This window comes from Chiloscyllium plagiosum, unplaced genomic scaffold (assembly GCF_037043375.1).
Source record: "Chiloscyllium plagiosum isolate Xiang-an unplaced genomic scaffold, Cpla_swu_hap1 HiC_scaffold_9, whole genome shotgun sequence".
NCBI lineage: Eukaryota > Metazoa > Chordata > Chondrichthyes > Orectolobiformes > Hemiscylliidae > Chiloscyllium > Chiloscyllium plagiosum.
The window spans coordinates 39,169,222-39,197,098 of NW_028270147.1; the positions used below are offsets into that span (position 1 = coordinate 39,169,222).

The 27,877-nt window shown below is 38.1% G+C and overlaps 1 protein-coding gene and 1 long non-coding RNA gene across 4 annotated transcripts in view; one reads left to right on the forward strand and one right to left on the reverse strand.

Annotated features, from left to right (window-relative positions):
* The window catches only part of LOC148149125 (uncharacterized), a 236,805-nt gene extending 228,833 nt beyond the window's left edge, over positions 1–7,972 (forward strand). Inside the window, exons 4-6 of one of the 2 annotated variants that reach the window (XR_015758140.1) lie at positions 6,360–6,604; positions 7,067–7,546; positions 7,804–7,972. This is a non-coding gene — a long non-coding RNA (uncharacterized LOC148149125). Of the gene's footprint in view, positions 1–6,359; positions 6,605–7,066 lie in introns of both variants that reach the window. The other variant, XR_015758139.1, reaches the window with a different exon arrangement.
* Positions 1–27,877, reverse strand: part of rnf220a (ring finger protein 220a) — a 512,316-nt gene that overhangs the window by 8,035 nt on the left and 476,404 nt on the right. For both annotated transcript variants that reach the window (XM_087990559.1, XM_087990558.1), the window contains one exon: positions 15,572–15,646. In XM_087990559.1, the coding sequence (XP_087846685.1) occupies positions 15,572–15,646 (75 nt within the window). The remainder of the gene's footprint in view (positions 1–15,571; positions 15,647–27,877) is intronic.

Consider the following 27,877-nt stretch of genomic DNA (forward strand, 5'->3'; position numbering starts at 1 on the left):
TTAATTTCCAGAATAGTGAAAGTGATGAGATTTCAAATTACTCTTCAATTCTAAAGAAATGCTATTAGAGATTTTTTTTAGGAATTCACAAAAATAGCCTCTAATTTGGACACATTTTCTAAGACAGATGCATTAACTCTGATATTTATATATCTCTCCTTGATGTTATTTTATACTATAATGCTTCCTCAACGAAGATCTAGAACTTTTTAAATACTCCAACCAACTGCTAAAGATATGGCTCAATCATATTCAGGTGACTGAATTTTTGAATTCTAAGTGGATGAAAGAACTTTGCTTATGTTTAGAAAATAGTTTAATGCAAGTTATCAATTAATCTTGCCCTTCTACACATTCTTTAGAAGTACAATTCACCATGTCCAGTGAACAAATTTTTTTTTTAATCAATTCATTTTCACAACTGGGATGCTAAATTAACTATTACTCCATTAATGTCTTCATAGTTAATTAGTGGACACATGGTCTAACTTATCAGTAAAGCAAACATTTTAATATTTTTTAAAGCTCTAAGATGAAATGCATTCCACAAAGCTGCAACAAGAATAAAAAAATACTGAAACTGTCTTAAACTTATGTCAAACAGTCTACAGTGGCTAGACACAATTAATTCTAATATTTATTCCAATAAAGCTACAAACTGATCAAATAATTGGTTAGTGCCATTTTATAAATGGAATCCTATACCTCTGAGCAGCCAGACTATTGGTACAAAAACCCATGGTCATCATCTCAACAATATGATCATTTAAAATGTGAATTATGTGTTAATCTAATAAGAATTGTCTTTAAAAATGATTAGAATGAAACAGAAGATGAAATAAAATGGCCTCACGCAAACCAAACAAGCAAACCAGATAAAATGCATTTTTGCTCTGATTTACACGAATTTAAGTGAGAAAGTTGACAACTACAGTGTAACATGGCATTTAAATGTTCAAAGCTGACACAGTGTAACAGCAGACAAACTGCTATAACACTCAGATTGCAGTGGTCATTTGTGTTGAAGCATTGTAAATATTAGGCTTGCGTAAAACTGAGGTCTTGCAGTTTTTAAAAGCTGATAACTATTCAGTGACCTACTGACCAATTTTTATTTAAGCAATTAGATTCGATTCATCTGATCTGAGGCTTATAAATGCCACAAAATTTGAAAATTCTTGCAGTTTTCACCTTGTGTACAGGTGCAAAATAGATACAAATTACACTTTCCTGTTAATAATCTGTAAAGTCAAATTAAAATCTGGCAGAATTTAAAAAAAAAACTACACAATGTTACTTGAAATGTAGATATTGCTAAAACTACGTTTCTCACCTACGTTGCTCGCAACTGCAATCAATATTTTAATTGTCACCTAGACTTGTACAACTTCAATAACATACAGCTCTGTATGTTCCTAGATGAAATAAGAAGGTTTTTTTCTTTTATGCTCTTATTTACTTTTTTAGCCATTTTTAATAACCTCTATATGTGCACATCAAGATTTCTTTGCACAATTTAAAATTGTAATTTTTCTATTCCCAAGGCTTCCTTTTTCATTTAGCACTTTTTTCTTTTGTGTTCATCCAACCACTTCTGTTATCTGAAGGCATTGTTTTCATGATATATTCAACTTAGTGCCATCAGCAAAATTTGCATTTTTATTTGCAAATCAATGTACATGAAGTTTAATACACTTCACTTATGTATTATCTTTGTTATTTCTCCAAAGAATTTTACAATTTAATCAAGCATGGCTTGTCTTAGATATACATGTTGTCCAACTCTGAATAGCTTATGTTTGTATAAGTGCTTACTAATTTAATACCGTGTTGTCGACTCTAGTACGGTTAACAGTGCTATCCCTTACATTTGAGAAACCTTTTCAGTATCGTATTTCCTGAATTACACTTCTTCAATATCATGATTTACAACGGCCACTAACTTTGCTTGGTTGTACATAACTTAAAAATTGATGAAAAATGAAGCATGTTGCTGAAGCTTTTCATCCCGCACGTCAGGCCAAGTGCAAGAATGCCAAGAATCAATTAATCAATCACCATAATTTATAATATCAGAGAAATGCATGCTGGTTGGTTGCCAAGTCAATTCTAATTGGTTGAGACACTATCATGCCTTCTTTAAGTTACCCAGAAACTTCATGAGCCTATTCTAATTGCTTTCTCCATAACAGCATCATGGGTCTTTTGCTAAATAAGGATATTTCAACTGTATTGATTAGCATCTTATTCAAAGTAATTCTTTGCATACAGCTCAGTAAGAATGGAACTGTTGCCACCTCCCTTCCTCTGCTCCTCTCTGATTCCTTCTAGCTGCTTGTCCAGTTCTGTGTGCCCTCTGCTGATTCTCCAAGTCTAGTTCTCCTCCAAAGAGAAGACATATTGATATATCCATGTCTGTCAGAAGCTAGCTTGTGCTGAATCCTCAAAGTCAGGAAAAAATGTTTAACAGTTTCCAAAAGTATGACAAAACTTTACATGCAAGTGTCAAATTTAATTTTGTTGTCCAAAAAATGTGTGCTAACAATTTTGTCACATAGTCTTTTTAACTTTCCGTGTTTTACTTTAAATATCCTTTACATTTATCCTGAGATTTTCATTGGTCCTGTAAGTAATTAAATGCATTTTTTTAGTTTCAAGTTAGATCTAATCTCCCTATCCATCCATCAATGGATCTTTCAATACATCCCAATTTTTTCTGATCAGGAACTTTGTGTGCACACACACTATCTCCTATTCAATATTTTATTTTGCGGAATAGAAGGCTTGTTTGCCAACTTTATTTCTTACACTAATCTGGGCAAGGTCCAACTTTACCCTTCACATTTGCTTTTTCAATATTCATTTCCCTTGCCCTCAACCTCCTTCCTTCAATTTCTACTTTTTTGCTGAATCAAATAACAACTCGGCAATGACAAGTGACAACTAGGGTCAGGCAATAAATAATTTTGAAATCGACATTTTCGCTGCTCCATGGATGCTGCCTGAACTGCTATGCTCTTCCAGCACCACTAATCCAGAATCTGGTTTCCAGCATCTGCAGTCATTGTTTTTACCTAATAAATAATTTTGGACAGGCTTAGGGATTTGGCAAGGGATAGAATATAATGTGAAAAAATATGAGGGTGTCCACTTTGGTAAGAAGAATTGATGTGTAAAATATTTCTCAAATGGTAAGAGCTTGGAAAGTGTAGATTTGCAAAGGAGAAAGTGAGGTCTGCAGATGCTGGAGATCAAAGTTGAAACTTTATTGCTGGAACAGCACAGCAGGTCAGGCAGCATCCAGGGAACAGGAGATTCGACGTTTCGGGCACAGGCCCTTCTTCAGGAATCTTGAAGAAGGGCCTGTGCCCGAAACGTCGAATCTCCTGTTCCCTGGATGCTGCCTGACCTGCTGTGCTGTTCCAGCAATAAAGTTTCAACTTAGATTTGCAAAGGGACTTGGGTAGCCTTGTCAATAAATCACTGTGAGCCAACATGCAGCTTTTGGAAGACTAATAGAATGTTACACTTTATTGAAAGAGGGTTTAAGTACAGGAGCATTCAAGTCTTGCTTCAACTGTATAAGAACTTGGTTAGATCACACCTGGACTATGTGTGCAACTTTGGTCTTCTCATCTTAGGAAAGATATCAATTCCAAGGAAAAGCAACAAATGGTTCACCAGGATGGTGAGATTGTCCTTTGAAGAGAAATTGGGCAAACTGGGCCCATACTCCTTGAGTTATAAAGAATGAGAAGTGATTTCACTGAGACCTTCAAAAACCTTAAGGGTTACACAAGATAGATGCAGATTAAGATGTTTGCCCTGGCAGGGGGAGACTAGAACCAGGGGTGATATTTAAAAATAAGAGGGACACCACTTCAGAGTGAGATAAGGAAAAATCTAATTATCTGGGGGGGTATGAATCTTTGGAACTTTCAACCCTAGAAGGTTGTGGAAGCTCAGAGTTTGAGTATATTTAAACGAGAGGTGGACAGATTTTTGATTATCAATTGGAAAAGGATAACGGAGATGGTGTGGGAAAAAGGCATTGTAGTGTTTGGTGAACCACGATTTATTAAATGGCACAACAGGAATCAACAGGCTGAATGGCCTACTCCTGCTCCTTTTTCTCACTTTTGCTTTTTAGCTTTAGTTTCCCCCAGCCCTTTCCTCACTGTTACCACAGTTCCAGTCAACCTCTCATCATGGAGGGAGTCCCCATTCACTCATATAGTCACAAGAGATATACAGCACCGAAACAAACCCTTCGGTTCAACTCATCCATGCCGACCAGATATCCTAAAGTACAGCGCTATTTGCAAGCATTTGGCCCATATCCCTCCAAACCCTTTTTATTCATATACCCATCCAGATGCCTTTTAAATGTTGTAATAGAAGCTCATTCCATACAGGCACCATGCTCTACATGAAAAAGTTGCCCCTTAAGTTCCCTTTAAATCTTTCCCCTCTCACCATAAACCTATGCCATCTAGTGTGGATTTCCCCAATCTGGGAAAAAGACCTTGTTTCCTTACCCTATCCATGCCCCTTATAATTTTATAAACCTCTATAAGATCACCCCTCAACCCCAGTCCATTCAGCCTCTCCCTATAGCTCAAATCCTCCAACCCAAGCAACCCTTGTAAATTTTTATTGAACCCTTTCATGTTTCACAACATTGTTCCGAAGCAGGGAGACCAGAATTGCATGCAGTATTCCAATAGTGGCCTAACCAATGTCCTGTACAGCTACAACATGACCTCCCAACTCTGATACTCAATGCACTGACCAATAAAGTGAAGCATACCAAACGCCTTCTTCACTATCCTGTGTACCTGAGACTCCAGTCCTACCACAAACTGACTTAGAATTTGAATTCTTCCTTTCTGCATCATTTTTCAATTTTCAGAAGTGCCTTATGTTCAGCTTATCTGCAGTGCAGCCCAAGGTAAATTTATCCCATTATAATGTACCTTTTAAATCAAAGCTGTCTGAAATTGAAAAGAAATCCTAATATGTAGCTATTGGGTGTGGCTTGTTACAAAGTCAGGGATTAATGTTAACAGCAACATGAACCTCTAAACCTTATCTTGAAGTATTAGCAATCAAGATACTCAAAGATGTCAAGACCTTGCTTATTCTCGTAATGATAACGTGCAATAAATGTCTGACAAAACAAATAAATGATATACTACCATTATCTCATCTGTCAAAGAAAGTGACAGCAAAAAGGTGTGAACAGTCATTAGAATGAGTGGTTACCTTTAACTCTCTCAGAAACTGGAGTGGTAACAGGAAATAACACAAGAACGATAACTACTGACTACAATGTCAAATCTCAGTGTTAACAAAATATGCAGGAAGATAAGTGAGGAGGTTTTAGTTGCTTGTCAACCAAACTAGTCAATCTTGTATGTTCTCAATAGCCATTTGACTGCTAGTTCTTTTAGTTATGCTAATTGGAGAGAAAATGGGCGAATTTAAGAACTTTATTTGTACAGAAATATATTTGCAGGAATCAATGGAACCATATCCCAAGGGTTGTTTAATATTAAAATCTCTCAAGATTATTGCAGGATACAATAAAAGTACAGACAGAATCAGATCATCTGCAATGTTTTCATTCCCCATTTTCTATTCAACCTTTTAAAAAAAAAACGCTTTTTAGTTGAATGTCTGAGCAAACATCCATCTCTATGTATGAAATGTTATGACAGGGTGAGAGAGAATTACAGAAAGCCTTGCAATCAATCAGGTTTTTAGAGGGAAGTATGTGTGCTTTTAACCCCCAAATAGGTGGACAATTTGGACAGCCAAGAACAAGCCTTTTATTAGTTTAAATTTAGACTGATAATTGTTTACTAATGTACTCACTCTTTAATTTATAGGTATTGCCCTCATTCACTTAGCCATATACAGATAAAGAAAGAAAGTTGAAGAGACTATTACACTTTTGCAGGTTATAGGCAAAAAAGAAGAGTTTATAGTTGCTGATTGTTTTGTTCTGGAAAAAAAAACCCCAATGCAGTCCTGAAGATGATGATGGTGAAATCAAGAGCCAAGTCATATGTAAAATTCATTTTAGTATTCTCTGAAAGAGATGGACATTCTGCAGGCCATGAAGTTAGTTGCTTATAGTTACTAAAAAGTTAGCTTGCTGCACTTTTGGACCCAAAAAGGAACAGGCGCTGGAGACCTCATGAGGTTACAGCTTCCAATTCTTAAGACAAGCTGTTATTGCCTTCCTATTGTTGCCACTTTATGGTTCTGTAGTTACCATTGAAAGATTATGTAGAGGCAAATACAGCTACCTTACCACGTACTCTGTACAACTTCATTTTCTTTTCCAAATACAGAGGTGAACCTGGGTTGATTAATCACATCCTGGTCGAAAAGCGTGGTACTGGAAAAGCACAGCATTTAAGGCAGCATCCGAGGAGCAGAAGAATCTACGCTTTGGGCATAAGCCCTTCATCAGGAATGTGGCATCATCATCATCAGCAGGAATCAGTCATATCCTGGGTTTAATGAAGATATTAAACCCTTCTGTTTTTCAAAGACGACTCATACAATTCAGGAACGTCCTTTGATATTTAAGGAAGTAAGTAGTTGACACCTTTTATTCCAAGACATCATTTTTAGTCTCTTTTAAACAGTGAGTCAGTCTTTGACGAGACAAGCAAGGTCAGTTGACGTTCTCCTTTGTTACACGTTATCCCTTTATGTCAATTTAAAGCAGTTCACATCTAATCAAGTGTGTATCTTAAAAGTTAGGAACACAACATGCTGTTTCTGAACATGACAGAAATTAGTGCTAATTTTGGATAACTAACCATCAACTGAATTTTAGTAGTTTGGGAAAATCAATAAATTGGGCTGAGATAGAAATGTTTGCATCCTCTAATCCCAAAGCAGTGTGATAAACCACTTCCCCAGAAACAAAACTGTGCCTCTTGTGTTATCTCATAACAATAAGGTTACGATCTGGATTGGTAAAAGCTTGTTGCAACCTGACAAAAATGTAAACTCAGCTTCAAAAACCCCTATATATTCTAAATTCTAGGTTTCTCTGTTTGAAGAAAATAAAGGAGGTAAACATCTGGAACTGAAAATGTGTTGCTGGAAAAGCGCAGCAGGTCAGGCAGCATCCAAGGAACAGGAGAATCGATGTTTCGGGAATAAGCCCTTCTTCAGGAAACATCTGGAAGACCACACTTCAAGTTGTGTACCTTCACTTTTGCCATCTTTAATCTAAACTATTATAGACATGCCATTCTACGCACAGCAAGATTAAATAAATTACTGCAGTGGAGCAGATTAGCCACTCACTCGACTTCCTATAACCAACACAAAATTGCTCACTAGGGAAAACATGGCTGTTCATTTCCTAATACATCAAAGTTTATAAAATACAACTTCCCCTACAAAGCAAACGTGCTTTCCTTGTGGACGCTCTTTTCACAAGCGAAGAATCAAGTTTTATTAAAAGCCTAGATGAATTTATGGTCTTGGAATTATTTAGACATAAGGATTTTTATCAAAGGTCAGTAATGGAATATATCTAAAAGCTGACTGTACTCCTTTGGCATTTGCATTGTCGTAGGAAATGTCACTTAGTGTGCTATTTAGCTTGCCTAGTTTCACTGTCTTCTGTTATAGAAATTCAACATCGTCATCCATTCCTAGTCCAACTGTCTTGTTTGTCATAAACTATCTATAGAACTGAAATATTATAGTGTGACTGTAATGTTCAAGGGTCATATCAGACTCAAAACATCTCCTCTGTTTCTCTCTTCACAGATGCTGCCAAACCCGTTTAGTTTTTTCTTTTCCACCACTTTTGTTTTGAGATTTCCAGGATCTGCAGTATTCTGCCTTCGTTGTAATGTTACAGCAATATTTGATTTCAAACACTGGATCAAATCTTGATTTTTAAAAAGAGCAATGCAAACTCAAATGAATACTTGATACAATTAGATAGTGACCACAAGAAACAAAAAATGGAAGGAATAAAACAATGTAGCTGCAATGAATGATAAAATTCTGATGCACGCAAAACTTTAACGAGCTCAAAATTCTTTCATTTTTAAGCTTTTATTGCAAGGGCTCCTATAAAATAATTAACAATGCTAGAAAACAAATTACATTTAGTATTTAACCCTCTGAATATTACATAGTGCCTGAAGTTCACGTTGGACCAGTACTACTACATATGAATAAAATCGTATTTTGTAATACATTAAGGACGGAACTTTTAAAGGTACATGTAAGGCTTTCAAACTACGAAACAACCAGCAAGATGCCACTGCTGACAAGTCATAAATAAAGTTTTGTTAAGTAAAGATATTAAGGGATATGGACCAAAGGTAGGACTTGTAGTTAGGCCAGAGATCAGTCACAATCTCAATGAATGAAGAAGAGACTGAAGGGGCTGAATGCCTTACTACTATTCCTATTAATTCAAAAGTCCTAATGTTGTCATTTGCAGCATGGACAGTCTTGTAATATCATGCTGAAACGGAGCTAAGACTTTTTCTTGAGTCTCAACTTTCTTAAAAGACACTAAAGCCTCAGAACAGGTTCAATTTGTGGCTTGCAAAGGATATATCCAAATGGTTCCAGTTTATAGTTCAGAACAGCGCAGTTATCTGTAGACCATAAGCAAAATCTAAGATTAAGTTGGAAAATAATTGTGATAATAGAGGCAAAGAGACATTTTTCACTAGAGCACAGCAGGTTTATAAAATCATGAGGGGTATAGACAGGTAAATAACAAGGGTTCCATCTCTCAGGTGGGGGAGTTCAAAACTAGGGGGCATATTTTCAAGGTGAGAGGAAAAAGATTTAAAAAGGACATGAGGGGCCTTTTTTTAAATACACAGAGAGTGGTTTGTATGTGGAATGAACTGCCAGATAAAGTGATGGATGCAGGTACAATTACAAAATTTAAAAGACATTTAGATATGATCATGAATAGGAAAGGTTTGAGAGTTATGGGCCAAGAACAGGCAAGTTTAGTTTGGGAAAACTGTCAGTGTGGACTGTTTGAACCAAAGCGTCTGTTTCCATGCTGTATGACTCTATGAGACTATGGCAAAAGAAAGCTAATTTCACAAGTGTTGGATGGTTAAAATCAAGAAGTATCTTTATGCTACACTGTAAAATGCTATTTCAGTGATGCAGACTTTGAACCCCCAAAAGGGTGCTTACTTAAATATTTCTGTGATATTAACCTCATGTGCCACTAGCAGATGCCACGTAGGTTTTTCATTAAAATGAAATTAAAATAAATTAACTTATACTAAAAGACATTTCACTAAAATAATAACCAGCATTCATTGTAAACCAGAATCTGGAGATCACCTCTTACTTGTAGGTGGGGTATTAAAAAATGTGCTTTCATATCCAGACCCTGCTACTCATCATAACTAGGTTACAGAAAGGCAAGTTCTGCATTAGTAGAACCATTCAGGATGATAAATGGAAATGGTCAGTTGAGCTGCTTGTTCAAAACTTATGGTATCTGCTGTACACCAAGGGTACAAACCTCAACATATCAAATGATCAGGTGGGGAATATTCACTGAGAGGAGGAAGAAGAAAGGTAAGTAAGTCAAAGTATATCCAAGGGGATGACAAGCCCAACTTTCATTTTTTTTCATAACAAGTGGACATTATTGGCATGCTAGTACTTATTACCCGTTCCTAACTGCTCTCAAGAAGATGATAATGAGCCATCTCCTTAAATCATTGCAATGGTTCTCACGTTATAAGTACACTCACAATTGCTGTTAGGGAGGGAGTTCTAAGACAGGGACTCATCAGCAATGGAGAACCAAGATTTTCCCAGACAAGATGGTGGAGAAAGAAAAAAAATACAATTAAAGAGAAACTCCAAACTGTGAAACTTGCTTTCTGGCTACCAGGAGATGACTGAAAAATTGCTACTAATCATTCAAAAGGCTCACTGAATATTTATTTAATAAACTAAAATTCATTGATGATATAGTAATGTAACTGAGAAATCAATGATTCTCCACACCTCAATTGTACTTAAGAGTGACATATTAGTAACAGTGGACCAATTCTTACTGCACAATGTACTGGAAGTAAATAATCCCTCTTCCACCATCCTACCATAACAAAATGTTGTTAAAGAAGGCTGCACATACAAAAGTGAGCTTATTGCCACTATAATCAAGTCTTGCTCTATTGTCTATGATAAAACTGAAGATTTGGAAAGATTCAAGGAGAGAATGAGTAGTTTATTGCCTGAGGCAAAAGTGAGGACAGCAGATGCTGGAGATCACAGTGGTGCTGGAAAAGCACCGCAGGTCAGGCAGCATCCGAGGAGCAGGAAAATCGACATTTCGGGCGAAAGCTCTTTATCATTCCTGATGAAGGGCTTCGGCCCGAAGCATCGATTTTCCTGCTCCTCAATGCTGCCTTACCTGCTGTGCTTTTCCAGTTTATTGCCCGAGACAGTCCAATCTCGTGTCACTAAAGAAATCTGGATATATGCGACCATAATATACAGCTCTTTCCTTTGAAATTAAGAAATAAATTTTTTAAATGGCACTTATATAGCCCATTAACACGTCTTACACAAAGTCTGTAAGTGCTTTAATGAATTACTTTGATAAATTAATTTATGAGACAAATACAGCAGTAATCTAGCACAGAGCAAGAATGAGATATTTGACCAATCTGACATATATAACATTGATTGATGGATATACGTTGACCTACAAGGAGTTATTTAATACCTAACTGAACCATTGGAATCGACAGATTGAGTCTTGATTCTTTCATCAGAAAGAAAATGCCTGATAATCAAAATACTTTAAACAGCGATCTAAAAGTCATCAATAGTACTTTTACACTTACATTTTTGTGTTCCTAATAAAATATTCCACTTAGATTTACTATTTGCAAGCATTTCATAAGTGGATCTCCCATTGCTTAAAAGTATCCAGTTACCAGCCCAATATTTAGCAAGACCCTGGGGTTCAACAAAGAGTGTTGCTACTGTAGACCAGTTTACTGGAATGTTTCATGTGTCACAACCATGATTCTCTTTGTCTCCATTAGATGGATTGTGTACATTGTAAAAGAAGACACAAAAAGATTGAACTTATAGTCTGTCAGGCCAGACTCAGGCTATAAAGGGACTGATGTTTTATTTAACAACAGATAAATGAATGTAGGATTCACTGCAAAAGACTGTATTTATCATAATTTACAAATGTTATTACCCTCCACAATATATCAGAATAATAAATATGTTTCCCTTGAGTCATCTTTCAATATACACTGAACCATGAAACTCATGCAATCACTATTTCTGTGGTGAAAGCTGCAACAATTAGTTTCTCTCCTGGCTGTAGACCTCTGAGGAAAGTTCAGCCAATGAAGTGTCATTACAAATCCTTTGATTATGTATTGAAATAAAGCCCATTCACAAAATCTCCACTTTATTAAATCACAGTAACGCAAATATTTCTTAATTAAACTGTACCATCATCTTCTACCCCTGTCACAAATTCTACACACTCATCATTGATCCATTATAAATCCCAGACTGAAGCAAGTTGCCTGGAATCTTGCCAACCTATTCAACTGTAAACTGAATTTCTGGTCCCATATTCTCAATGTCACAGGCTATTCCCTCTTCTAGATCACTATATACTTCTGCGTTTCCAGCTCAAAACGCTCATCAATATCTTAAGTATTTCCAAACAGAACAATGTCAACGCTCGTTGAACAGAAATCCCAATCTCCAAGCTCTGAAAGCTCCTGCTCCACCAACATTCTCCTGATCTCAATCTAACCCACAACAGTACCAACTCAACAATCAGTACAGTCCCTGTTAACTTAGGTTGCCTCCCAGACTACGATTTAATACTCCTATCTCAAATTGAAATCTCTTCATGACCCAATCCCTCATCATCTGAGCAGATAGGGGAAGCCCTAAGTGGGTTTTTTGCTTCGGTTTTCACCAAGGAAGAAGAACTTGTAAATTAAAACTTAGAGGAACTGGGATACAGTCTTGACCAGATCAAGATTGATGAAGAAGATGATGTGCTAGAAATTTTGAAAAACATTAAGATTAATAAGTCCCCAGGGCCAGACCAGATTTATCTTAGGCTGCTCTGGGAAGCAAGAAAGGAGGTTGCTAAGCTACTGGCGAGGATCTTTGCCTTCTCTCTCTACACGGGAGTCATACCGGAGGATTGGAAGGAGGCAAATGTTGTTCCACTTTTCAAGAAGGGTAATAGGGAAATCCCTGGCAATTACGGACCAGTCAGTCTTACGTCTGTGGTCAGCAAAGTTGGGGAAAGAATTCTGAGGGATAGGATTTATGTCTATTTGGCAAAGCATAGTGTGATTAAAGGCAGTCAGCATGGCTTTGCGAGGGGCAGGTCATGCCTCACAAATCTTATTGAGTTCTTTGAGGTGGTGTCAAGACAGGTTGATGACGGTTGAGCAGTGGATGTGGTGTATACGGATTTCAACAAGGCATTTGATAGGGTTCCCCATGGTAGGCTCATTCATAAAGTCAGGAAGTATGGGATACAGGGAGATTTGGCTATCTGAATTCAGAATTGGTTGGCTGACAGAAGTGGTTGTAGATGGAAAGTCTTCTGCCTGGAAGACAGTGTTGAGTGGGGTCCCGCAGGGCTCTGTTCTTGGGCCTCTGCTCTTTGTAGTTTTTATAAATGACTTGGATGAGGAGGTTGAGGGGTGAGTTAGTAATTTTGCAAATGACACAAAGGTTAGAGCTGTCGTTGATAGTATAGAGGGCTACTGCAGGCTGCAGCGCGACAAAGACAGGAAGCAGAGCTGGGCTGAGAAATGGCAGATGGAGTTCAACCTGGATAAATGCGAAGTGATGCATTTTGGAAGGTCGAACTCGAATGCTGAATATAGGATTAAAAGACAGGATTCTTGGCAGTGTGCAGGAACAGAGGGATTTGGGTGTGCAGTACATAGATCCCTCAAAGTTGCCACCCAAGTGGATAGGGTTGTTAAGAAAGCATATGGTATTTTGGCTTTCATTAACAGGGGTATCGAGTTTAAGAGCCGCGAGGTTTTGCTGCAGCTCCACAAGTCCCTGGTGAGACCACACTTGGAATATTGTGTCCAGTTCTGGTCGCCCTAATATTGGAAAGATACAGAGGCTTTGGAGAGGGTGCAAAGAAGGTTTACCAGGATGCTGCCTGGACTGGAGGGTTTGCCTTCTGAAGAAAGGTTGAATAAGCTCAGACATTTCTCTCTGGAGAGAAGGAGGAAGAGAGGAGACCTGATCGAGGTGTACAAAATAATGAGAGGAATAGATAGAGTCAATAGCCAGAGACTTTTCCCCAGGGAAGGATTGACTGGTACGAGAAGTCATAGTTTGAAGATATTAGGAGGAAGGTATAAAGGAGACATCAGAGGTAGGTTCTTTACGCAGAGAGTTGTGAATGCATGGAATGCTTTGCCAGCTGAGGTGGTGGAAGCAAAGTCATTGGGGAGATTTAAGCAACTGCTGAACATGCACATGGATAGCAGTGAGTTGAGGGGTGCGTAGGTTAAGTTACTATATTTTACATTAGGATTAAGTCTCAGCAAAACATCGTGGGCCTAAGGGCCTGTTCTGTGCTGTACTTTTCTCTGTTCTATCTCTAAATTGCTTTAATACCCCAAAAATTCTCAATTCCTTTAAATTTGACAGCTTGTACATTCCTTCTCTCTTTTCAACTCACCGCTGGCAGCCATGCCTTCAGCTATCTGTCCTTCACACTTGAATTTCCAACTATTTGACCAGAGTTTTGGTCACTCCACTTAACATTTCCTTTCTTGGCTTTAGTAGATACCAACTGAATACACCTCTGTGAAGTACTTTGGGATGTTTTTCTGTATTAAAGTTGCTACATAAATTCAATGTAGTTCATCTGGATGCTGCCTTTATCCAGCATCCGGATACTTTAAAATAGCTAAAACCTGATTTCCTTTACATTCTTTTAACATATTAATGTAATATCACCAGTTTTTATTTCAACTGAAATCAGTTAATAAAACATAAATATTCCCACGCCTGGTTGATACCCATTCCAGCAAATTATCTGTGTTCCTATCCATATAGAATGGCAGTAATCGAACCACACACTCTGCTCTGAGGAATGACTTCTAGGCCAGTAGTAATATAAATTGCCTCCAGCTTGCAGAAAACAAAACTGATCTTTATCCTTTGTGAACATTGTAGTTAAAAATAATCTTAAAAGATTAGAATGCTTCATTTTTGTCACATTTTACACAGTACCAAATCAATTTGTTTCCACACGGTGGTACTGTATGGAAGAGCTCTAGTGCAACATTGCCCCGTCTACAATTCCAGAGCCAAGTCTTGTGTCTCTGCTGCCAGGCAAACTGTAATGGGAGGCAGAACTGCTGGAATTATTGTAGGAACATCTAATACTAAACATATGTGCTACTTTAGCATAAGCTTAGTAGTCAATGCATGGTACCCCAAGTCCAACTATTACAGCGGCCCCAGAGTATGACCTTTTAGCTCTCACACTAACAATCAAAATTGCCCAATGACTAGAAGAATCAAATCAGGTGTTACACGTTACTCAGACATTAAACCTGCATAACATTAGAAACTAAAAGGTTTAGTTTGCACATTACTGGCACCAAGTGGGGATATATGATAAATCTGAAAACTGACCAATGTGAATTGTAATCAAATCTAGGAACTGCAGTTAGAACAACTTAACTCCTCCCTTTATAGGGTGAATGATGAACAAAAAAAATTATGCTATTGGGCATAATTATAAATTAGGAAGTGTTGAATTAAGTCTAAAAGAGAACCTTAATTGGGGTAATGAACTTACCTCAACCATGGTGTGTGGAATTTAACAATAAATGCATGTCTTTCAGTTCATTAGTGTTTTATACCTCAAAACTCTCATTAGCACTATGGCAATGTGCCATTGTAATCAGGCACTCAGAAAAAAAAAACTCCCTTCCTGCAATCTTTTACAGCACTATCTGTGGTTATAGCACTGGAAATGTTTTATTTGTTACATGTATGACCAATGTGGTAAAGTCAAACTGTTTTCCTTTTAGTTCCATTTTACAAAAAAGTCTTTGTTTAAATAAGCTAAGTTAATGAGAATAATGAATGAGAATTACATAGTCACATACACACGTATCCACAAATAGTTAGCTATGTACTGCCCGGTTTCATTAAAAAAGGCGGCAGTAACAAGATTACATGCATACACTTTGATTAAAGATGCAAGGGCCTAGAATTCCAACTTTATTGCTGTCTTCAGGGTATGGTTTAATGGTAACATTAGTAACAAGCCGCCACAGCAAGCAAATTTTAAAGGACGTCGTGAAAGTGTTTATATAATAAATTGTGTATTGGAAAAGGCTGGCTGCGAAACAGATGAGCATTTTCTTATTAATTGCTTCCTTCTGTACTGCAATGTTTGAACGGATTATAACACTTTTCCCTGAAGGCACTAGGGTAGAACGACAAAGAAAAGAAACATGAAGAAATGGAAGGATATACCTACCAGTGTTCTGAGCCAGCATTCCTCACAATGAACATGCCAACACTGGATTGATGTGAGAGGCATCGAGTAGGAGTCCTGCACAAAATTTTAAAAAAATTCTGAATAATAGTTTTATTAAAAACAGGAAAAGTGGCAACAGTTTAAATACCATTTGCGTTTAGTGACAAATTTTCACATGATTATATATGTCTTTGTTTTTGAGCGTGGAGCCCTCCAACTGTATTCAACAGACAAGATCACCAATGATTTTCTTTGAAATAAGTATTAGCTAGTTCAGGTGATGCAAAAATTGTGTCATAGCAACAACCACTCAAATAGAATCAGTGCAATGCAATAATACTTAGTTTCCTCATTTCTGCTCATCCTCCAGGATTGTGGAAGCTTCAATGTTTAGAAGAAAGAAGGCAGCTATTTGGCCCACTGAGTCTAGCTCGGCCTTTCTTAGAGACAACCAAAACAAATCTCAGTGACTTGCTTTCTCTCCACAGTTTACATTAATGATTACTTGCATTTGTATAGTCCATTTAAAGCATTAAAATGTTACAAGATGCCTCACAAATTTTTATCAAACAAAATATGACACTGAGCTATATAATATAATGTTATGGCAGGTCATCAAAAGGGGTTGCTTTAAATACTATCTTAATTAAGGGCGGAAACAGCAGTTTAGTGAACAATTTCCAGAGCTTAGGACCTTAGCAGTATAGTTGCCATTGGTGCAACAACTAAAATCAGAGATGATCAAGAGGTCAGAATTGGGGAAACATATATCGTAGAAGGTTGTACTGATAGATGAGATTACAGAGATAGGGAGGAGTGAGCCCACACAGGGATTTGAAAACATGAGAAGGATTTAAAATCAAGGTATCGCTTGACCAGAGGTCATAAAGGTAAGTAAGTACAAGGAGAATGGAACCTAAAATGAGTTAGGTGGCATTATATTAAACTATTTGAAGTTTACTAAAGGTGGCAAGTGGGAGGATGGCTAGCATTGCAATGAATAATCAAGCTGAGAGATAATATCAGGGCATCAGCAGCTAATGAGTTGAGGCAAGACAAATTTGAGATATAACAGAGATGGAAAGAGGCGGTCTTCAAGACGACATGAAGTTCATTTCATACTCTAATGTGACAAACAATCTGATTCAGTCTCAGATAGTTGCCAGGGTGAAGGATACAGTCAGTAACCGGTGATCAAGGTTGCAAAGAGAACTTAAAACAATGGCTTCAAGTCACTTTTAAGTGGAAACACTAATTGCTCATCATAGAGTCATACAGCATGGTAACAGACCCTTCAATCCAACCAGTCCATACTGACCAAACTAAACTAGTCCCACCTGCCTGCACTTGGCCCATATTCCTCCAAACATTTCTTATTCATGTACTTATCTAAACTTCTTTTGAACACTGTAATTGTACCCACATCCACCACTTCCTCTGGAAGTTCATTCCATACAAAGCACTTTCTGGGTAAAAAAAATTGCCCCGTCTTTTTTAAATCTTTCTCCTCTCATCTTAAAAATATGCCCACTGGTCTTGAAATCCCCAAACCCAAGGAAAAGACACTTGCCATTCATCTTATCTATATTCCTCATGATTTTATAAACCTCTATAAAGGTCACCCCTCAAACTCCTATACTCCAGCGAAAAAAAATCCCAGCCTATCTACCCTCTCTTTATAACTCATACCTCCATTTTCAGCAACATCCTGATAAATCTCTTCCGAACCCTTTCCAACTTAACATTATCTTTATTACATTGTTTACATTTCCTTAAATATTTAACCATTCACTTAAAAGGTGCAATAATTTCTATCCCAAAAACGTCCTGTAACAAAGCAGTATATGACTCCATCGTGCAGCTATCCTGTTTAAAAAAAAACCTAACCTCTTTTTCTGAGTTTTATTAACGGTTTTAAATTTAATCTTTCTTCAATTACTCCAAAACCAAACTAAACTGACTTGCCCTATTCACTTTCAAAACCTTCATAACTTGCTTGTCAAATTCCATAAAATCTCAGCTTAGTCCTCACCATTCAGTAGAAAATGCCCCAGCATCAGACATTTCACTTCAAAACTCAATCTTCCTAGTCCTGACATCATGGTACTCTATGACTTTAATGCCCTTTCCATAATGGGATTAACCAATGTTACTCATCAACTTATCATTACTTCTTTACTCTTGCTATTATGCTCTCTTTTTTTGAAGAAAAATTCTAAAATTGTCTGATTTTTGTTTATAATTTATTTACCCCACTTTTACTTGCAAGAGATTATACTTTCGAATTCCTACGTTCCTCAATTATATCCTTCAGTCTTATTTTTTCTTAGGTGTATATTCCAACAACTTACTTTTTTATTACAAAATGTATTACTCCATATTACTTACATGAAGTCTCAGGTATTACAGTTATGGTTTACCAGATTGCAATGATTCTTGTAATCCAATCTGCTTCAGAGACTTCAACAATCTACAGCAGGCACCTCAAAGCACAGGAGAAATCCAGTGTCAAAAAAGGTTGCCCAATAGCTGCCCCTCTCTAAAGACAACATGTCCATCATCAATGCATGAGTAACTCAAAACTAGCTTTGGTGACAAGGCAGATCGCTTGAATGCCTAACACCTAATTCTTGAGGCAACTGCTCAACTAGGAACTTGTCACAGATGAACTCCTCATCTGCCTGTGCATGGAAGTGTCTGCAGTTCTTGCACTCCGTTATCAACCATTTTCTAAAACCATCAAACTGGAACAGAAGCAAGTCGTCCCCGATCATGAGGGGCTAAGAATAAAGAGAAATTGTACCTGCCCATTCAAAGGACCTGTGTCTGTCTTACTGATGCTATTACAGTCCTTTGCATTCTTGCAGCATGTTACTTAACTACAGACTTCCAATGCTATAACAGCTTAAAATTTAATGAATTTTTACATTCATTTAGCATGTTTCCTGATTTTATCTATGCAGGTGAAACAGATCATTAGGCTATACTCCACTGCTTTCAGCAGCTGTGCTCGTGTGTTCATTATTTGCCTGCTACTCACATGGACAATATAGCATGGTAGTGCAAATGAAACTCAAAACTAAAGCAGTAACACAACCAAAGATTCAAAGTGCATTTCATAAAAAGACACAGTGCTTACTGGCTGGGCAGCAGAGTTAACAGCAGTGACTTAATTGTCTCTGGAACAAACAGGCAGGTCAAATTTCACCACAACTGTTTATAATACCAGCACTAAATTAAGGTGCTGTCTTGCAATAAAGTTTTAGATATGACTAAGGAATGTTTTCGCGTGATACTAATGTGCATTTTAAATTGCAGCAATGGAAGCCTTCAGAGAAGTTAAGTCTGCAAACGAATAAGAGAACACAGCTGCATTTATGCAAAATAAATATTATACTTAATACATGGCAACTTTAAAATTTACATTGATGCAAAAGTTGATAACCAAGTCATTAACCTGCCTTCCCCTTTATAGCTGCTGACTAATACATATCTCTCTTGGTTTTAAATATCCAACATTTTATCTTCTTCCTTTTTATTTGCTCCTTTGAGCACCGCTGGTCTCTTGACACAAACCAAAACCAATTAAATAGTCTTAACAGATCTGGATGAGGGTTTTTGAGGTTGTCTTATAATTCATTTGAGAAAAAGACTGCCTTTAAGTTTGATACTCAGCATCAATCTAACTCATGAAACAATGGAATATAGCAAAGAATAGAATATTTTGTGTAAGAGTTCTTGGATATCATATTTACATATGTGAATATTTAAGAAGTTGGAATTCCTACTTGAAATAAAAGTGTGATACATTACAACACACATAGGTCTTAAATGGCCTATAAATTCATTGTTAATCTGTTTTCCAGTTTTTTTAATATTAGCACTATTCCTGTTATGGATAATTCAGAATCACTGTTCTCATTAATCAACTTTTCATGAAATTCTGGCAAATTTCCAGAATTTCAGACCAAGACCTAACAACTGGTGAAGGGAAAATCTCCATGTTATTAAACGTTTCACCTTTCTTTAATAAGTTACACATGGAAGCATGTACAATGAAAGAAAGGTTCAAGAAAGCTATTTTCTAATCATCATTCTAATTGCCCTCACCCACTTGCAACAGAGCTAAAGAACAACAAATCAATTCAATAGCATAATTCTTGAAACAACTGGTTGAAAAGACTTCTATTTATGAATACTGAACAGAAACTTCAGAGGGTTAATGGTCCCTGTGTTATTCACTAGAAATGCGTGTTCATGAATACTTATGAAAAATGTCAGTAATGTCACAAATTCCTTTCTCATCCAGATGCAGATTTCGATTGTTAAGAACGGAGCATTTCCAGTTTGGGCACATATAACACATTGAAAAGGTGAAGCTCCCTTTAATCTGCTCTAGAAGGAGAAAACAATAACATTCTTCCTTGCATCATCTGCAACTGCAGAAACATCTTGAGGTCGATTTTAAGAATGCTTGGAGCATGTGCTCATTTTGCAGTCAATTAATTTACCTTTCATACCAAGGTTTCCACTATAATGTGGTATGACACAGACCAAAAAATGAAAAATCTTTCTATATCTTCATAACAAATAGCACTAAGGAATATTTTACAAAACAGAAATTTTGCTTAATTTTATCTGTATATTATGGAAAGAACTTTACAGAATAGTTATGCAGTTTTAAACTTTAAAGGAAACAAAGTAGGTTATGATAAATGACTTCTCTACATGCGTGGAATAATTAGAAACAAGAGTATTCAAATTTTATTCATTAATAGTTAAATCTGCTCTACATTGGTAGCAAGACCCATGACAATATAGAAGGTATAATTGTTGTGATAACGTTTTGAATTTACTTAATATGTGGATGAGCCACACAGATTGGAAAATGCCAGATTTGGCCTGTAAGTTGTGTTAATTTTACTTATACTAGTTCAAAAGTTTCAGAAGTGCCTTCATCACAAGTGATTACCACTAAGCAATTTTGTTGCAAGTACGTTTTGCACTGAATATTCATTAATACTCGCAAAACTCTGCTATTGTTTGTAATTCGATAATAGAGAGTAGGGTGAGGTTTTTTTGTTTTACTGAGATCTGTTTCTTGATTGAATTTTAAAATAGAAGACAAATATCAAGTTATCCCAGAGCAGTAAGGATGTGATATGCTGAGTTTTTGAGCAAAGTACATTGTGTTTGTTTTTAGGCATTTTATGGGTCTGTAGATTGTTAAAAGAGCAGTGATAGCTTTTAGTAGGGTGGTGTGCTCTTCCTATCTGATGTGAGAAATCAGAAAGCATTTCAATGTTCTTGGATACTCTCTGTAGGAAGTGTGTTTGGTTGCAAAACCCAGAGGATCGCATGGATCAGTTGGTGAGGCAGTTGGATGCAATAAGGAATTTACAGGAGCTGGGGGTGTGATAGATGGCAGTTTCAGGATGGTAGAAAAACCAAAGATACAGTCAGGTAGATAGGCTACCACCAGGAAAGATAGGCAGCTAGACTAGGAGTCTCCTGTGGCTGTACCCATCTCAAACAAGGATGTGGGCGATGGCCTCACTGGGGAACATACCACTGACAGCAGGTTTCTGGTACCCTGACCAGCTCTACGATAAAGAAGAGTTAATCAGGTTCGAATTGATTAACTGTGATCGGGTACTGTCTAGTCAGAGGTACAATCAGATGTTTCTGTGGCCATCAGTAAGATATCAAAATGGTATCATCAAAAGACTCAAATCAGTGACTCACTGTTCCTGACAGGCCCTGGTCTAAGCTCCCGCCCTTTGGACTGCTGCTTCTGCTGCTGAAAAACAGGATCTGTTTTGGGACCACTGCTGTTGTCGTTTTTATAAATGACTTAGACGCAGGAATAGGTGGAAGAGTTAGTAAGTTTGCAGATGATACTAAAGTCGGTGGAGTTGTGGACAGTATGGAAGAATGTTGCAGGTTGCAGGGGGACTTGTATAAACTGCAGAATTGGGCTGAGAGGTGGCAAATGGAGTTCAATGCAGCTAAATGTGAGGTGATGCACTTTGGGAAGAATAACAGGAAGGCAGTATGCTGGGTCAGTGGAAAGATTCTTGGTAGTGTGGACGTGCAGAGGGATCTTGGAGTCCATGTATATAGATCCCTGAGAGTTGCCACCCAGGTTGATTAGTGCTGTTAAGAAGGCATATGGTGTGTTAGGTTTTATTGGTAGAGGGATTGAGTTCCAGAGCTGTAATGTCATGCTGCAACTGTACAAAATGCTAGTGCAGCCGCACTTGGAATATTGTGTACAGTTCTGGTCGCCCCATTACAGGAAGCATGTGGAAACACTTGAAAAGGTGCAGAGGAGATTTACCAGGATATTGCCTGGTCTGGAGGGAAGGTCTTATAAGGAAAGGCTGAGAGACTTGGGTCTGTTCTCATTGGCAAGAAGAAGGCTAAGAGGGGATTTGACAGAGACATACAAGATGATCAGAGGATTAGATAGGATAGATAAAGTCTTTTTCCTAAGATGATAACGTCAGCTTGTACGAGGGGGCATAGCTACAAATTGAGGGGTGATAGATTTAAGACAGATGTCAGAGGCAGGTTCTTTACTCAGACAGCGGTAAGGGCGTGGAATGCCCTGCCTGCCAATGTAGTTAACTCAGCCACACTAGGGAGATTTAAACAATCCTTGGATAAGCATATGGACGATGATGGGGTAGTGTAGGAGGATGGGCTTAGATTAGTTCACAGGTCGGCGCAACAGAGGGCCGAAGGGTGCAGAATATTCTGAAAAGGGAGAGTGATCAGCAGAAGGTCAAGTACACAGTGGTAACAATGGCAGAGGTAGAGAAAGGGATGAGGTTCTGCAGAAAGAATATAGGAAATTAGGCTGAAAAATAGGTCCTCAGGGTTGTAATATTTGGATTAATACCAGTGCCATGTGTTAGCGACAGTAGGAACAGCAGGACAGAGCAGATGAATGTGTGGCTAAAAGGCTGGTGTAGGGGGCAAGGATTCAAAATTTTAGACTATTAGGATCTGTTCTGGAATAGAAGTGACCTGTATAAGGAGAATGAGTTGTACCTGAATTGGAAGGGAACCAATATCCTGCTTGGGAGGTTTGATAATACTATTTGGGAGGATTTAAACTAGCAATTAGGAGGGCACAATTCAAAGAGTTGGTGAGAAAAGAGATGAGTCTGAGGCTGACACAGTAGATAATGGGAGCAAGTTCAATTGTCAAGGGAGGCAAGAGCATGGCAGGGAATGAGGTAAGACTGATAAATTAAATAGCATTTATTTCAATGCAAGAGGCCTGACAGGTAAGGCAGATTAACTTAGGGCATGGTTGGGAACGTGGGATTTAGATAGCATAGCTATTACAGAAACTTGATTCAGGGAAGGAGAGGATTGGCAGCTTAATGTTCTGGGGTATAGTGCTATCAGAAAGGGTAGAATCTTTGGTTCAGGATAACATTATGGTTTTACTTAGCCATGATGTGGAAATGCTGCTGTTGGACTGGGGTGGACAAAGTCAGAAGTCACACAACACCAGGTTGTAGGCCGAGCCTTTTAGGGTGAAGTGATCTGATGGAGGAGGAGAGCTCCGAAAGCTTGTGACTTCAAACAAACTGTTGGACTCTAACTTAGTGTCATGTGACTTCTGAATTTTACTGAGGGAGGACATTCCTGGGAGAACATCTAGTGAAGTTATATGGATGGAACTGAGAAATAAGGAAGGGATGATCACCTTATTTTGATTGTACTATAGGCCTCCCCAATAGTTAGTGAGAAACTGAGAAGCAAATCTGGACGGAGATCTCAGATAGCTATAAGAATAATAGGGTTGTAATGGTTAGGGGATTTTACCTTTCTAAACATAAGACTGGGACTGCCACAGTTTTAAGGGCTTGGATGGAAAGGAATTTATTAAGCGTGTACAAGAAAGTTTTCTTAATCAATATGTGGATGTACCTACTTGAGAAGGAGCAAAACTTGACCTTCTCTTGGGAAACGAGGCAGGGCAGGTGACTGAGCTGCCAGTTGCCAGCCACTTTGGGGCAAGTGACCATAATTCTATCAGGTTTAAAATAATTATGGAAAAGAACTGATTTAAACTGGAGTAAGGCTAATTTTGATGGTATTAGGCAGGAACTTTCAAATATTGATTGGGGGAGGCTGTTCGCAGGGAAAGGGATGGTTTGAAAGTAGGAGGCCTTCAAAAATGAGAGTTCAGAGACAATATATTCGAAAGGCAAGGCTATTAGATGTAGGGAATGCTGGCTGACTAGAATAACTGAGGCTCTAGTCAAGAAAAGGAAAGAAGCATAGACAGCTGGGTTCAAGTGAATCCCTAGAGGAGTATAAGGGCAGTAGAGTATACTTAAGAGGGGAATCAAGAAGGCAAAAAGGGGACATGAGATAGCTTTGGCAAATAGGATCAAGGAGAATCCAAAGAGATTCGACAAATGCACTAAGGGCACAAGAATAACTCGGAAGAGAATAGAGCCCCTTAAAGATCAACAAGGCCATTGATGTGTGGAATGGAAGGAGATGGCTGAGACACTAAATGAATATTTCACATCAGTATTTACTGTGGAGAAGGATATGGAAGCTAGGGAACTTGGAGAAATAAATAGTGATGTCTTGAAAAGTATCCATGCTAAAGAAGAGGAGGGGCTTGAGGTCTTAAGATGGATAAAGGCAAATAAATCCCCAGGAACTGATCAGGTGTATCCCAGAACTTTGTGGAAGCTAGGAAAGGGATTGCTGGGCCCCTCACTGAAATATTTGCACTGTCAACAGCCACAAGTGAGATGCCAGAGCCTGGAGGATGGCTATTGTGAGGCCATTATTTACAAAATATGGTAAGGAAGTGCCAGGGAACTATAGACATTGAGCTAATCATCGGTGGTGGGTAAGTTGTTAGAGGGGATTCTGAGGGATAGGATTTACATGCATTTGAAAAGGCAAGGACTGATTAGGCACAGCCAACAATTTGGAAAGCTGGCCTTCATTGTTCAGTGCATTAAGTATAGGAGTTGAGCCATCATATCGTGGCTGTACAGGACATTGGTGAGGCCACTTTTAGAATATTGCATTCAATTCTGGTCTCCCTTTGAGCTACAGGGAGAAGCTGAATAGGCTGGGGCTCCTTGCCATGGAAGGCGGAAGCTGAGTGGTGACCTTGTAGAGGTTTACAAAATGGATGGATGGATGGGGTGAATAGCCAAGGTCTTTTTCCCAGGGTACAGGAGTCCAAAACTAGTGGGCATTGGTTTAAGGTGAGAAGGAAAAGATATAAAAGGGACATGAAGTGCAACTTTTTCATACAGAGGGTAGTGTGCGTGTATAGAATGAGGTTCCAGAGGAGGTGGTGGAGGCTGGTACAACTACATTTTTCAAAACATCTGGATAGGTACATGAATAGGAAGGGTTGAGAGAGATGTGGACCAAATGCTGGCAATTGGGGTCTACATCAGTTTAGAATATCTTGTGGGCATGGACCGGTTGGAGCAAATGGTCTGTTCCCATGCTGTATAACTCTATGACTCCATGACTATGACTAACTCCTCAGATACTGAAGCAGTCTGTGTCATTATGTAGTATTACCTGGGCAACATTCAGAGTTGGACGAGTAACGAGCAATTAACATTAATGCCCCAGGCAATAACCCATTCCGAGAGAGAATCCATTCAACAGCCTGACACTCTATGGGATTACCATTGCTGAATCCACCAGTGCCAAAATGAACATCCTTTCAATGTGGAGGTTATCAGTAATCAGAAACTGAAGACTGTGGCGACAGGAGCAGGTAAGAAGCTGGGAATTTGGTACCAAGTAGCTCCCCAAATCCTGTAGATACAGGCAGAAGTTAGGAATGTGATGGATTACTCTTCGCTTGTCTGAATGATCTCAGCTCCAACACTCAAGGTGTTCAACACTATCCAGGAAAAAGCAACCAACAGGTTCAGCACACCATTTGACAACTTAAACGTTTGCTCCCTCCATCACCGATGCACAGTAGCAGTACTGTATCGACATACAAGTTGTAATCCAGCAACTCTCCAAAGCATCTTTAATAGGATCTTCAAAAACCCACAACTTCTCTCAGGTAGAAGCACCAGGAAAGCAGATGCATGGGAACACTGCCACTTACAGGTTCCCACGAGGCCTTGTGCCACCCTGACCAAGAAAAAGATCAGTATTCCTTTGCTGTCACTAGGACAGAATTCTGGAACCCTCTATGCATTTCGGACTGCATAAGATGAATTTCAGCATTCAAAAAAGCACTTTACCATCACCTTCTAAAAGACAATTAGAGATGGATAATAAATGCTGGTCTAGTAAGAATTTAGAAGTATTTGTTGCGTGAGTGTAAGTGAGGAGAGGACTTGCTTCAAGAATACCAAACCAAACAGCCAACTCACATTCAATCTCAAGGTTTACATACTAGTGGGCACTTTGAAATGGACCTGAAACTTATTGAAGTTGATAACAATTCAACATTTTCAGAGAAGAGAAACTTACAGATAAAGAAAAATTACAATCTTTGCAGTTATTAGCGTAACATGGATTTCTTTGAAGCATTATGCACGATGGCTTGGAAATAGATCTTTTAAAATGCATTGCTGTAATGTAACAACATATTTTAAATAATTTCAAACTGAAGTTTCTTACACTGTAGAAAAACTGAAAGCTCTTAAAATGGATTAGATTACCACCAGGAGGAGCTAAAATACCAATGGGAAATTGTTTTGTTCAAGCTGCCTTTCTACATGCTGACTATCTCTTAGGTAACAGTGTCCAAATAAAGGACAGTCATATTTTATCTACATAATTGTAACGAGACTGACCAGACACACTTTCATTATGCTTAATTCTGTGGTAAACCAAGCCGACCAGTTGTCCCCCAAGCAAAGTCTTCTCACAGCTCAAGGAGAAACGTTGCAATATTTAATATGAAAGCTTTCTATCATGAAAAGTATCTTTTTGTGGAAACTATGTTGCATGTTTTATAAATCTTGAAAGTTTGCAGAACATAGTTAAGTAGACAGACCATGTAAGAAGGCCCTTTTCTTCACCTTACAATAATGCATGATCTAGCTACCAAATAAAAATGCTGATGAAAATTAATCTCTCCCATTGACCGTAATCTATACTTAAACATTAACCCAAAGGCATTTCACATTAGTTCCAGAAGAAATTAGAAAGTTCCATGTTTGTATTCATTCAACAAATTATACAAATTTCAAGGCTTCTTAAAATGCTAGGTTGCATAACACATCATGCTTTCATTAAGTAGGCAGAAGATGCTATACTTTCTAAATAAAAGCAAATTACTGCGGATGCTGGAATCTGAAACCAAAAGAGAAAATGCTAGAAAATCTCAGCAGATCTGGCAGCATCTGTAAGGAGAGAAAAGAGCTGACGTTTCGAGTCTAACTGACCCTTTGTCAAAGCGGGCTTTGACAAAGGGTCAGTTAGACTCGAAACGTCAGCTCTTTTCTCTCCTTACAGATGCTGACAGACCTACTGAGATTTTCCAGCATTTTCTCTTTTGGTTTGCTATACTTTCTAACACTTTTGGTAAAATTAGGTGAGAAACAAACACAACATTCAAACCATGTTCTCAGTTATGAATGAGTTTAAGTGAAACTACTGTGTGGAAACTACTGTGTGGGTTTGGTATACTGGGATCTATGACACAGCATTTTGCACTTGTTAGTTTTAAAGTAAGGTGCAATTGACAATTAGCAACTTCACAGCAATTGTGAAGTCACTTAGAATATCATTTTTTTTAACATCCCACTGTTTTTCCAGACTCTTTCCAAGTAGGCATTCAATCAGAAAGGTAAGTCAACCAATATGAACATACAGGATCAGAGCAGAACTGGGACAACTGGCCCCTTGAGACTACTCCATCACTCGATAAAACTATAGCTGATTTGACTGCTCCACACTTCTGCCTTCCCCCATAATTTTTCAGCCTTTTCTTTCTCAAAAATCTACCTTCCTCAGACTTAAAAATAATGAAACACTACGTTTCCACACATTTTGAGGAAGACAGTTCCAAAGACTCATAACTCTCAAAGAACAAAACTCTCACTTCATCTTGGTCTTAAATTGGGTGACCGCTTACTTTGAAGCAGTGACCAACAGTCATTGCCAAACAAATTAGTACACAAATTAACACTCTGATCTGACAAGTGGAAGACTTATACCAACAACCTGTGAGTGAGAAGACGTCAGTCCACTGAAACTCACTTCTTATGTCATCATAGTCACTGCCTCTTACTGAACTTTTATTCTGTTCCTACTGTCATGCCCTTC